Source organism: Arachis ipaensis, chromosome B09 (assembly GCF_000816755.2).
Source record: "Arachis ipaensis cultivar K30076 chromosome B09, Araip1.1, whole genome shotgun sequence".
In the NCBI taxonomy this organism is placed as follows: Eukaryota; Viridiplantae; Streptophyta; class Magnoliopsida; order Fabales; family Fabaceae; genus Arachis; species Arachis ipaensis.
Genome location: NC_029793.2, coordinates 68,835,435 through 68,848,772, shown reverse-complemented (window position 1 = coordinate 68,848,772; position 13,338 = coordinate 68,835,435). Strand labels below are relative to the sequence as shown.

At 33.9% G+C, this 13,338-nt stretch overlaps 1 protein-coding gene across 1 annotated transcript; it reads right to left on the bottom strand.

Moving 5' to 3' along the window:
• LOC107618798 (trihelix transcription factor GTL2) lies at nucleotides 10,047-13,265 on the bottom strand (the record flags this gene model as incomplete). Its single annotated transcript, XM_016320962.2, is given in 3 exon segments — nucleotides 10,047-11,826; nucleotides 12,485-12,768; nucleotides 12,835-13,265. Coding segments are annotated over 3 exon segments (1,962 nt in total), but the record flags the coding sequence as incomplete, so codon positions are not given.

The window sequence follows — 13,338 nt, the reverse complement described above, 5'->3', positions numbered from 1 at the left end:
TGAAGAGTCCCGCAAAAAGAAAAAAAGACCTATATTAAAAAACGAAACTAAATTTGCTGAACCAAATCAATTGAATTTCGGATAAAGTGATACTAATAAGATTTAAATATATAATGGCCAAAGATTAAATAAAAGCAAGCTTGCTTCTATATTTAATCGAACTATAAGTCAAAGCAAAGAGTAATAAGGATACTTCGTCTATCATGATCACTCCCATCATATTTGACATATAATTAAGTCGAATTCTAAACTTTAGAAATGTGTATCACTAAACGACGATGATGTACTAAGTAATTAGACCTTTCTCTTTAGTTTCTTGTTTTTTGTTTTGGGTGGATATGTACGAGTGAAAACATTTAAATTTAAGAGATCACATCACATTTAATAAAGCGGCCCAACATCTCAACATGTAAACTTATTGTGTAAGAATTCAAATTGGGGATATTGGACCACCATTATTTTGGATTTTTGGTTCATTTTTGCCTCAACCACACGTGTACGTATGTGTATCAAAGCTACAAGATGATTATTTAGTTTAGTACGAGGGTTAGAACTAATAATAAGAACAACGTATATGTAAATTTACACATGACATGAACTCCGAACTCGACCATGCACATCGAGTGATGAGGTGGGTAAAGGGGACAATTCCTACTACATGTTTGTGGTTTTTATTGTCACTTGAGAAGAAAACATACAATAAGATATGCCAAAGTTTTATTTTATTAAATTATTTGATCTAATCCCTCAAAATTCTCAAACTCATTTGTAATCATAAACATAATTCAACGAAATTAAATGAAATCATATTGTAAATTCAATGTAGAATTATGACAATATTTCTATTTTGAATCAATAATAGCAAAATAACAATTTACCAAAACAACAAATACAATAGATTGGATTTAAAAATCAATATCAACGAAATTAATAAATTAACAATTGAATTTATAACTCAATATCAACTAAATTAATTCAATATCAACAAACTGAATTCAAATAAAAATTCAAAAAATTAATATCTCAAAACTCAGCAAAATTATCAACAATACATCATATGTATAACACTCCGAAGTTTTGAAAAAATTAAATAATGAGTTATTCATGATTTATTATTTTATTTAAAAAAAATTATTCTTCTAAAAATAATTAAATTAAATTTTATGATATTTTAAATTTAAAATTTATTAGAATTTTTATTATTATTATTATTATTATTATTATTATTATTATTATTATTATTATCTGACCTAATAAAATTTTTACACTACAAACCTTTCATTAACATTAGTCTTAATTATCTTCCCTTCTCCTCATGCACCGTATAAACTTAACAAAAGAAAAGAAGGAAGAGAATCCAAGAGAGAGTGGGACGAGAGACCTTGAAAACGTGAAGCTTCCTTTCACGATATTTTGAGATTTGTAACTCCAATAAAAAATCTAATCCGGTAAAAGTATATTCGTATATTCTTTTTTTATGTGTTGGTATCATTTTTTTTCGGTTGAAGTTGACAGTAACGTAGCTCTCCTTTTTCTTGAGTTCGACCAATCGAAATTTTAGGAGGCACATACGATTTCTGACGTTTTTCTCTTCAGCAGTTCAATCAGAAAGTTTTTCTAAAATTTTCGTTGATTTTGATTTTGCATGTACGGAGGTAGGGTTTGGTAACTTTATAATAATTAAATGTGAATTTGATAAGTGAATATTGATTTGATTGATTACTGTTTGAGTTTGATTAAGTTTACGTTGAAATTTTGTGAAATTATTGTTGTTTGTGAATTGCGGTTCGGCCGTACGGCCCAGCTGGGGTTATTTTGATGATTTTGGGGCTGTTGTGAATGAGAATTATTGATTAAAATTGATAAGGTTTGATGGCCAAGAGATTAAACTAAAAGTTGTGAAAAATTGGTAAGCGAAAAACTCTAAAACGGATTAAAATACAAGTAATATTTTGAAAGGAAAGGGTTAAGGTTTCAATTTTGGTATAAGAGAAATATTAGTAATAATATTTTATTTTTAAAGAGTAATATTATATTTGTATATAAAAATTGAGGTATAATTTGTAATTGTATGAGGGAATAATGCAAAAATAATTTATTATAGAATTATAGAAAAGAAAAGAATAAGAAAGAAAAGAAAAGAAAAGAAAAATATTAAAGAAACATCTGCCATAGGAGAACAGAAAGCAAAGATTAAAAGAATCTAAAAGAATCGCTGCCACAGAAGGGCAGAGCACAGAACAGAAAAGAAAGAAAGAACGAAAAGAAAAGAAAAGAAGATAAGCAAAGATATTGTTTGACATTGAGAACGAGTTGAGATGATTGTTTACTTGCTGAAAACGAACAGAGATTTGGTAGTGAGTACACCAAGATTTGCTTTCCAGAGATACATCGGCCAATCCAGGAGATGGTCGCACCTATAAGACAGAGGTTGCTTACAAAGGTTATGTTTGTATACATCTACTCAAGAGAGACGCACCTGTAAGACAGAGATTGCTTACAAAGGTTATGACACTAGAAACCAAAACTCAGACAAAGGTTGCTAAGTTACATTGGGAGCGGGTCGAAACCGACAGATGAGCTCATTACCTGCACTAGGGATAGACATGCATGATACCTGTTTGCGCATATTTGTTTGTAAGTGTGTTTTCCGTGATTGTGGGTGTGCTAAATGATTGTTTGAATTCTGTGTTCTAGAATTGTTGAATTGGATTGTACTTTGTTGATTGTTATTACTGACCAAGTATATATGAAATGAATATAATTATACACCCCGACCCTACTAAGAACTCCTCAGTTCTTACCTCCTATTTCCACCCCTTTCAGCTATAGGTGCGAAGGTTTAGAGCAAAGCTACAGGAGCATAGAAGAATATATTCACGAGTTGAGTTGTTAGAATTTACTCTCCCCTCATTGCTTATTGTTTTAGTTTTTAGAGGGGTATGATTTATTTCTAAGAATCTTGAAATAAGTCTATATATTTCATGCTATGTGAATATATATATACCTTTGTGGTTAAGTGGTTTAAAATAAAGAATCTTCGTTTTCTTAATAAGAGTTTTGGTTCGTATTCGGAAAGGCTCAATATTAAATAAGATAGTATAGAATAAAAAGGTTTAGTGGTAAGTAACGCCTGAGTTTTTAGTACGATCATGAGGTGCTAAAAGTTAGGGTGTTACAATATGCATATTCAAAATAAATTTCAAATTTCAGAAAGATAGAATTTGAGAGATAGAGTCAGAGATAGTTAGAGTTTGAGACTTAATGTAAGACCCAAGACTTTTGAAAAGTCCTATTTTGAACTAATATCAAATCATATATTTATTTACAGTTTTATTTTCAGGAAATCAGTTTATTGAAAATAATTTGAGGCAATTTTGATTAATTGGATTTGAAATAAATTAAGGTTTTCATCCAAACTCTATAATTATGGATTATTTTTCTATTTACAACTTAAAGTTCTAGAAATCCAAAAATAATGAGTTTGGGTTATTTAAATTAAGATTTTATCTAATTTTACAATTATTGAGTTATTTTATATATTTAAATTGTAAAGTTGGTAGTTGTGAAATAATAAGGATTTTTATATGATTTGGACTAAATAATTAATATTTTAAAATATTGATACTACTGTTTTAGAAAAATAAAGGGTTTAATTATATTATTTCTAATTATTTGATTTGGACATTTTATTGAAAATAAATTGTAAAATTGATGAGCAAATAGTATTTCCTACATATAGGTAGTGTTGGATTTAATTGGGGTTTCAATTACTATATTATCGCTACTTGTGTTTGAAATTACCTAAACTACCCCTAGCTTAACACTAACCCTAAGTTTCAAAAATGAAACCCTAATCCTACACCCATCAGCCGCCACCTTTCTTCTTCCCTCAGCAACTTGCAATACAACTGCTGCTGCCCCTCTCCACCCTAAACACTCACAGCCCAGCTACCAACAAAAAGAAAGAAAGGAAGAAAGGAAGGGAGGGGGAAATCAGAAACACAACACACACCCACGAAGCATTGTTGGCCAAAGGAGAAGAAGAGAAGAAGGGGGAGGAGGCTGCGCCGGTGTGTCGGGCTATACCACCACCGTTGCGTTGCGTCGCTGTCGCACCATCGCTGAGGAGACCGAGCAGGGAGGAGAGGCGCATGAAAGAGAGAGAGAGCGGATCAGAGGCTGAGCGCGGGACCTTTGCCGTTCTTCTTGTCGCCGATCAGCTCGCCGCCGCCGCTGTTGTGGGTGCGACGTCGTCGTCCTCACCATAGAGCCCATGTCATTGTCATCCATGGAGGGCCAGAGAGAGAAGCTCGAATAGGAGAGAGAGAGAGAGAGATCAACGGAAGGGGATTCCTGCTCTGCGGCCATGCCTCCGCCGTCGCGGGCCCTTTCACCACCGTTGATGCCCTTCCTCCGCCATCAGCACCGCCGAAGCTCCGGCCATCACCGTCGTTGAGGAAGCTCACTGGAGTTGCTGGAGGCTGCCGCTGCTCTGTCTGGTTTGGTGTTGAGTCGCGTTGCCGTGCCTGGCCGCTGGAGAACGCTACTGCCGTCGCTGAAAAAACTCTGCCAGTAAGGGTTTATGTTGGTCTTCATTTTCTTTGGGTTTCCGGAAGCTTCATTGTCGCTGTATGTTAGTTTCATCTATCGTCGCCGGAGATCTGGTCGCTGCCGCCACTCGAGGTGGTTACCGGGGCTGCTGCTAAGCCGGTTCAATGAACGCTGCTGGTTTGTTTTCTTAGTTCGGTAAGTAGTTGTGTTTTAGAAAACCCTGCATTAGTATCCCATTGTGTTTGGTTATAAACTCTGAGGTCTTGGTAACGTAGGTTCGAGTTCTGTATGTTGCATGTCACTTTTAAGTTGCTGTGAGTATTGCGAAAGTGATCAGAGACCGAGTTGTGGTTTGCTGTTGATTTCGAGTTGAGACGAAAAGGACTCAGTGAGGCGTTTGGGATATGGTTTTGCGTCTTGAGGTAGGGGCTTTCAATACAAACTGGTGTATTTTAAATTAGAAATTGTTATAAATGGATATGTTGTACGAAATGTATTTCTGGTGGTTATGTGAGTCTTATGAATTGTCTGATTTTATCTTGAATGAATATGGTTGCCTGTTTGATTGAAACAATGTCTAGTTTTGATAAATTGGGGATTTCTGGATTGGTTGATTTGAATGATTTTGACAATCTGAAAGTTGAGTTTTTGTTTTATTGGAAACTGATTTGGTCTTGAACCTATTGGAAAGAGTTGATGATTGGTTTTGTCGGGACCCGGAAAGGGTGGCAAAGTCCAAATTTTAGGGGAGATGCTACCAAAATTTCTATAAAATCAGATTAAAACAAATTTTTAAAAAGGAGAATGAATTATGCTTTGACTTGAATTACGGATATATGAAATATGTTTGAAGCCTTTTATTAAGAAAATCTTTATACTTTGAATGTAAACTATTTTTGAAAAGGATTAGGTTTTAAAGTCAATTTGAAGATGAAAATAATTATATTTTGGAAGTTGATTAAATAAGTAAATTTGAAGAAGTTTTAATGAATTTAAAAGGAACTTGGATTTTGATTAACTAATTTCACTTTACGACGTTTTAAGAAAAGTTTGAAGTATTTTAGGAAACTTTGACTTAGTAAAACTGAAACAATTTCCGAGCCTTTGGAAAAGGATTTAAGAATGAAACTGAAATTGGTTTTCGGTTTAAATGATTTGGTTTTGGTTTAAGTAAATTGGTTTTGAAATTGGTTCGAAATATTTAGACACATGACTTGGTTTTGGTTTAAATTCAATTTTATTTAGTTAAAACAAGAAGTTAAGGTTTCGGAAGTTTTCAATGAATTTAGGGAATGAGTTAGGTTAATCTCTCCTAAAGTCTTGAGACTCTGCTGAGGAATTTTATGACCAAATCCTGATTTAGAAATGAATGATTTTGAATCTTTCAAAAGAGATTTTGAGTTTGGCCTGGTTTCATGATTGTTTGGAAGTGCTGGAAAGAGGTGGGAAGTGGCTCCATTTTGAAAAGTAATTCTTGGCAAGATATGAATTGAATAAGTTTGTTATTTAAAAGAAAATGGGCCAAGAATGAATTTGAAATCAGTTATTGAGCCTGATTGATTGTGGATATCATCAAGATTGATGGGTTATTGGTTGGTAGGCGTAAGGCCCGGGTTCGTCCTGCTTATGCTGAGAGATTTGATAATTGACGAGATTGTTGATAAGTCGCTTGCGCCTGGCAAGGACGGTGGTTAATCCCGCTTGTCGAGGTTGCGGCGCCCGCGTAAGGATGGTGGTTAATCCCGCTTACGTGTAGATGTGAGGTCGGAGGCAAAGTATCCCGCTCACATCCTTTCGGATCACAGGAGTGTGCAGGCACTGACATCCTAGACCGTGTGGCGGGCACGTTATCCCAGAGGGTTCCCATTTATACGTGACCGAAGGGCAACATTCCCATGGAAATGTGTCGGGTTGGCAATTGAACCGACAATGTGATATCACAGCCAGTAGGACAGGCATTCATCATTTGCATCTATGTGATATTGTTTGGGTGTGCATATTGTATTTGGTTTGTCTATGTGAATACTTATGTTAACTGCTAACTGTTATACTTGCTGTAATTGCTCTTGATTGTGCTTGAACCACATTAATTGTGATTTTGTTTGAATTGATTGGTTTGTGATGAGTTGGTTGCTGATTGAGCTGTTTGGGCCGGGGGCCGTGTTGGATTGGATGGGCTTGAGGCCGTGATTGGTATATTGAGTCCTAGTTCTGTATAAAGTATCTGATCGGTTCAGTATAGACTTAATGAACTTATGCTTGGGACGGGATGATCATTTATACCGCGTAAGTAACTGCTTTCATGGTTGCGGTCTAGGAAAATCTTTTCAGACATTTTCTTTGAGAAAGGAAAAAGGTTTTGTTTTAGAATCTTTGAGAAATTTAGTAAGTCTTCAAAAAGGAATTTTCTGGATTTCGAATGTGAACCTATGGTTTTTTTTTGGAAAGACTCATAAGACGAGTAATGATCACTGAACTCTAAGAGTGATTTTATATTTACGTATCTTGTTATAGCAATTTCTGTAATCCTATAGTGAGAACAAGCGAGGACGACGTTCTCACTCCCCTACAGGTTATTCCTTTTCAGGATATGGACGACGAAGCTTCAGAAGAGTTATATTTCTTGTTCTGTTTATTCGTTATTTTTGTATTATCTTAGCTTTTATTTTTCCCTCGCCTTTATCTTTATTGAGTTTGTAAGAGGGATAGGTAATTATGGTATGTATGTTTGTAAGCTAGTGTTATGTATATATATATATATATAAATTAAGGTATTGTATCTGGTTTGTATGTACATATATGTTTAGGTTTTTACGATAAGCGTTTATGAACGGTTATGCGGTTTTAAGTTTTAAACATGCTCATATTTTAGTATTAAATATTCGAAGAGTCATCGTAATACTCGAGCTATCAGAATAGCGCAGCCGGAAGCGTGACATTTTGATAGTTAGGGTGTTACACTTAAGACCTAAGAGATTTGAAAAATTAAAAAATTTGGCCATGGAGATAAACTATAAAAGTGAGGGAGGTTGAGACACGACAAAAGATAGAACATCAGCGATTGTGAGACATCAGGCGAAGAAGAGAAGCAACAACGGCGAGACATAGTGCAGAGTAGAGAAGCAGAAATGGCACCGGCGAAGACGGAAGAAGCAACAATGATCCACGGCGAGGAGTGGAGAAACGACGATGACCCACGACGAGAAACAGCGAAGCAGCGATAGAGAAAATTCGAACAAAGAGGGAGACAAAGAGAGAGAGAAGGGAAAGAAGAGTTCGGCTATAAGTTTAAGCTCTGAAGTAGGATGGTGGGTGGTGGGTGGTGGTTGTTCTTTAAAGAGTCTGCTAGGCGAGAAAGAGAGAGAGAGAGAAGAAGGTCGGGTAGGGTGTTCTGCTAAGTTTTTTTATTTTTTATTTTTTTTACACGACACCATTTTGATTTTGGAATAGTGAACCAGACTTTTAAAAAATCGAATCAGTTCAACTGATTCACCAGTTAACTATTAATTTTGTTAATTTTTTATCTATTTTTTACAGAATAGTTTTAGAAGTTAACCGAATCAATTAGAGGATCGGTTTTTGATTAACCCAATTAAACCGTTCATTTCGGTCTGATTTTTTTAAACCTTGATTATTATGTACTGATACTAAATTAAAATTAAATTCATAACTAAACTACCAAATATGTATCTCTTCTCCAAATATTAGTGGTAGAATTTTGGTATATGGTTCTTTAAAAGCAAAATAGCAAAATATAAATTTATAATTACTTTTTAATAAAATTTACGATTATGTTAGGTGTATATTAAAATTAATTATCTAAAATTATTTATCAGTATAAAATATATATTAAAATATAAAATATAAATAAAAAATAAATTTAAATATACATATATTTATAAAAAAAATATACAGAAATTAATTTTAGTATATAAATAATATTTTTTGTAAAATTTAATATACGATAATTTTATATTTAATTTGCTTATATGTTCTATAAAACTTTCTACTTAATAATATTCTTGTTAAGTGTTTTTACTAAAACCCTTTATCATATAATCAACGGGTTAATCTGTCGGAAGTATTCTTACGTTTCTTCTGATCTCTCTTGCGAATAGAAAGCAGCTAAACATTGGAAGCTTGCTATTCAGAAAGAAGTTAATTGATCAGCGAAGGAATATATAACGAGTACGATTTATTATGGCACGAAAATATATGTGCTGTAAGCCATTGACAACGACCAATCAAATTTGTGTGGTACCATTTTTTTGGAACATATGAATGCTAAGTCGTAAGTCATAACTCTTCTTTGTAAGTACTATTGTGTCTCTGTGTGATGACACAGCTTATAAAGTTTGAACACTAACTACTTTCAGTAGCCAAAATACAATTCCATCGTCTCCAAAATAGTACCCAAGTCTATGTAACTAGTAAGTTTGAAAATTCAATTCAAGCATTTAATCCATCTCAAATGTGTAGTTATTTTCGGACAATATATATATAGTACTTTATTTCACAGAATTTGTATACCTTCTTTTCAGTATGAATATTGTATTTTTATTTCTGTAATATTTATTATGTAAATTATACAATTTGTATATATATAGAAATGTAATTAGATATTTATATTTGTATTACTTTTTTTAATAATAATAAATTGTTAAAATTTTTCATTACTGCAACAATAATACATAAGTGAATATAAATATAAAGTTATTTTGAGCTAATAACGTACGGATATATAAGTTAATTAAATCCATGTATAATTAATGCCTACCGATCTTGGTAATTTTTTCATCATTGTTTAAAAATTAGAGTTACATATATGTTTTAAGATATCAACATATATAGCAATATATTGCAATTAAAAAAGGGTACGGAGAATAAAAAAAAAAGCTTCTTTAATTATATTTACCTTCTATTCCTAAAATGCAAAATGGTGCCTTTTAATTAAGCAACAAGTATCTAGCTGATTTTTATTTTTAATTTTAAAAAATGGTTTGTCAATTAGAAAAAAAAAAACTAATCATTATGATGTTTTAACTTAAACACCTTCATCAATTATTGCTAGTTGATCATGATGAAAGATAATAATTAAGCGCTGCTAGCATACAAAACAAAACATAATTTTCCTATGTTTACCAAAAAATCGAAGATTAAAAAAGAAAACATAATTTTTCTATACTTGGATAAAAAAAAGGAGGGGAAAGTAGCTTAGTTCCTTTCACTATTTGATTAGTTATTAGCTAGCTTAGTTAGTAGTAAAGGGAAGAAGAATGTCCTAAAGAATGTTTTTCTTTTATTATTTTTCAAGAGTAGTGTCAATGTCTTCCCCCTATTAATTAAAAACTATATGAAACATTGACAGATTAAAAAAAAAATGTATGTAACTTGAAAAGGAATATAAATAGCAACACTTACACCGGAACAGCAAATAAATTTATAGTCTTCTCATTCCTTATCAAGCTGTCGGTGCTCACACCATATTCTAATTTAAGTTTAATTTTCAGACATTTTTAATTTTGTATTTATATTTATGTGTGTACTCAGGTACATACTACACTCAATTTATATTGCTATAAAAGAAAAGAAGCTAAGCCACCATCAAAACCCCACAATAAAAAAAGAAAATTACAAAATAAGTTATTATTATTATTATTATTATTATTATTATTATTATTATTATTATTATGTAATATAAAAAATAGACAAAAATAATTAATGAATTAAAACTGATCAAAATCCAAAGAAGGTGCTTGCATCAAAGCTTTGTTATTATTGTTATTCTCACCTCCATGATCATGATTATCATCAGCAGCAATAGCAGACCCCATTTGATGTGAAGAAGTTTGATGATCTGTGACAATTTTTTTTCCATGGTTATCATTATTATTAGTAGTAGTTTCTTGCTTCTCAGGTTGGAGAAGAAGCTTCCCTTGGCTATAGAGGCTACTGAGAAGATGAAAATAGGGACAAGTTCTTGAATCAAGGGACCTCTTCTTGTTAGCATCCTTGGTTTTCCTGAAGTACTTGTTTATGTTCTCCCATTTCTCTTTGCACCTCTTTGCACTCCTTGTGTACCCCAATTCCACCATCCCTTGTGAGATTCTCTCCCACAATGGAAGAGCCTTGTGAGTTTCTCTCCCATTTTCATCATTATTGCTGCTCACTTGGGTGTTGCACCTCAGGTTTATCAGTGCCAACACTTCATCTTTTGGCCATCTTCTTCCAATTTCATCTTTCTCGCAGTTCGCGGTAGTGGCAGCTGCCTTCTTTGCCGCCGAGTCCGCCTCTACTATTGGGCTATCATTGTTGAGATAAGTACTATTAGGGTTCTTGCCAGCTTGTATCATAGGACTTGAGCTAGGGTTTGTTGAAGAAGAAGCAGCAGCAACAAAAACACCATTTTGGTTATTGAGAATCACAGCAGAAGAAGAAGAAGGTGATGATGGAGGATTAGGGTTTTGGGAATGCAACAACAAATTTGAACCATTGTGTTCCACATTGTTATTACTATTTGTTACCTTCACCAATTTGTTTCTTCCATTATTATTGTGATCATCATGATCTTCTTCAACACAAACAAGGGTTTGAATTTCTGGGGCAAATTTCTTCAAGAACTCAATGATGTTTGCTTGTCTATCACCAGCAATGGCTTGTTCCTGTTGCATGATCTCAAGCTCCTTGTTCATTCTCTCCACCTCTTGCTTCTTCCATGCCTCTTCTCTTGCAAGCTTCTCTTCATCTCTTCTCACCATATCTTCTATTAACTTGTTGTGCATCTCTTCTTGTTGCTCCATCATCTTGTGCACAATGCTTTCACAAAAACCTTTGAACATCTCAAACCTCACGCGGTCGCCGTTGCCGTCACCATCTCCACCACCCCTCTTCCTCTTCCTCTCCTTTGTTTTTGTCGTAATAATCTTCTCCGGCAACACCACCGTGGCCGCCCCAGCAACAACCTCTTCATCATTCTCCTTATCATCTTCTCCCAATGCTTGGTCCATGACTACCTTGTCTTCTTGCCCCTCAGTACTACTTGGTTGCTTCTCCACTACCACCACTTCTTGTTGATGATGATGATCACTATTATCTTGTTGATGATAAAGCTCTTCAAGTTCACTAAGAAAGCGGTAACCTGTAGTAGTAGTAGGAGGAGGAGTAATGGTTTTGTTGGTGAAGTTAATGTTGCTGCTGAAATATCTGCTTTCTTCTTCAAACTTCTCTTTGCACTTCTCAGCACTTCTCTTATATCCAAGCTCTGCCATCTTCCTGCACACCCCATAAATGTAAAATTATTATTCCGGGGACCAAATTAAAGTAACTAATAACCATTATAGAAATTAATAATTACGTTGTTTTGTTTAATTTCTTTTTCTCCTTTGCAAGAACAATTCAAACATGTAATAATAATATAGTAATATATCGACAAAATCAATGGGGCTCCCTCTTTCAATTTTCATCCGTGTTAGTAAAAAAAATCCCAAATCCCNCGGGGTGTGTGCCATTACTCTCTGAGTGTGTGTGTGTTTGTGTCAGTGTGTGAGCTGAAATGTAGGTGCACGTGTGTGTTTGTCTTCCACATGGAGGTAGCATATGATGTAGCTAGCTATACACTCATCACAAAACACACATATATACAGACTCCAGCTCATTAATTTTACATTTTCACATTTACAATATTCATAATTTCATTGCTGTGTATGTCAATTATATCTTGATCATCATCATTCATCAAACAAACAATAACAAATAATCAATCCATGTTTTAATTTCATCATCAGTAGTAGTAGACTAGTTATAATTCAATTAAATAATGTAAGAATTTATAACAATAAGTATATATAGGTGAGAAAATGATGATTTAATAATTTTAGTGATATATATATATATATATAATGTAATGTAATAAAATGTAATGTTTGTGTACCTCGAGACATGTTCCCAAGTGAGTTGTGGGAACCAACTCTCCATGGTAGATCTGATCCTCAAGAGAGCAAGTACTTCATCATTACTCCAAGGATCAATGAGCTGAGGAGGAGGCATTTGCTGCCTCTCATGATCTCTTTCAATTTCAAAATTCATTGGCACAGTAGTAGTGGAAGTACTGCTAGCGTTGTTTTCTTCCCGGTCTTCATCATGATGATGATGTTTGTTATTGTTGTTGTGGTGTTGGTGAAGGTGTAATGATGGGTGCAAGATACTGGGGTGTTGTTGATGATGAACTTGGTGAAGCTGCAATTGGTGGTGATGATGATGATAAGGATCAAAAGGAGTAGNAGAAGGATGATGGAGAGGGAGAGGAAAAGGTAAGTGATGATGAAGAGGGATTTGTGATGAGGTTGTTGTTGTTGTTGTTCTTGTTGGTGTTATGAATTGATGGAACTGGTCTCCTGGCACTCCATCAAACATCTTGTGTGCTTTCTTTATCTTCTCTTCTCTTCTATGATCTTCCTACCTCTATCTCTTCTTCAATTCAATTCCCTCACTTGTGATGTGCTTCTTTCTTGCTCAGTGTAAATTGTGGCTAAATGGAATGCTACAACCAACTTTACAAAAATACTACCAACCCTTCTTTCTTTCTCTCTCTTGGCTTTCTCACATTTATCAAAGAATTTGTCCTTGTGTGCAAGGGAAAAATCTTAGGCCACCACCACACCCTTTTACAAGAAAGTGAAACTCAACACCCCCTCCCTCATCATAACCCATAATAAATAAATAAGAATAATACTATATATACAAATTAATAAAAAATTATAGAAAAAATTTTTTATAGTGCAAATT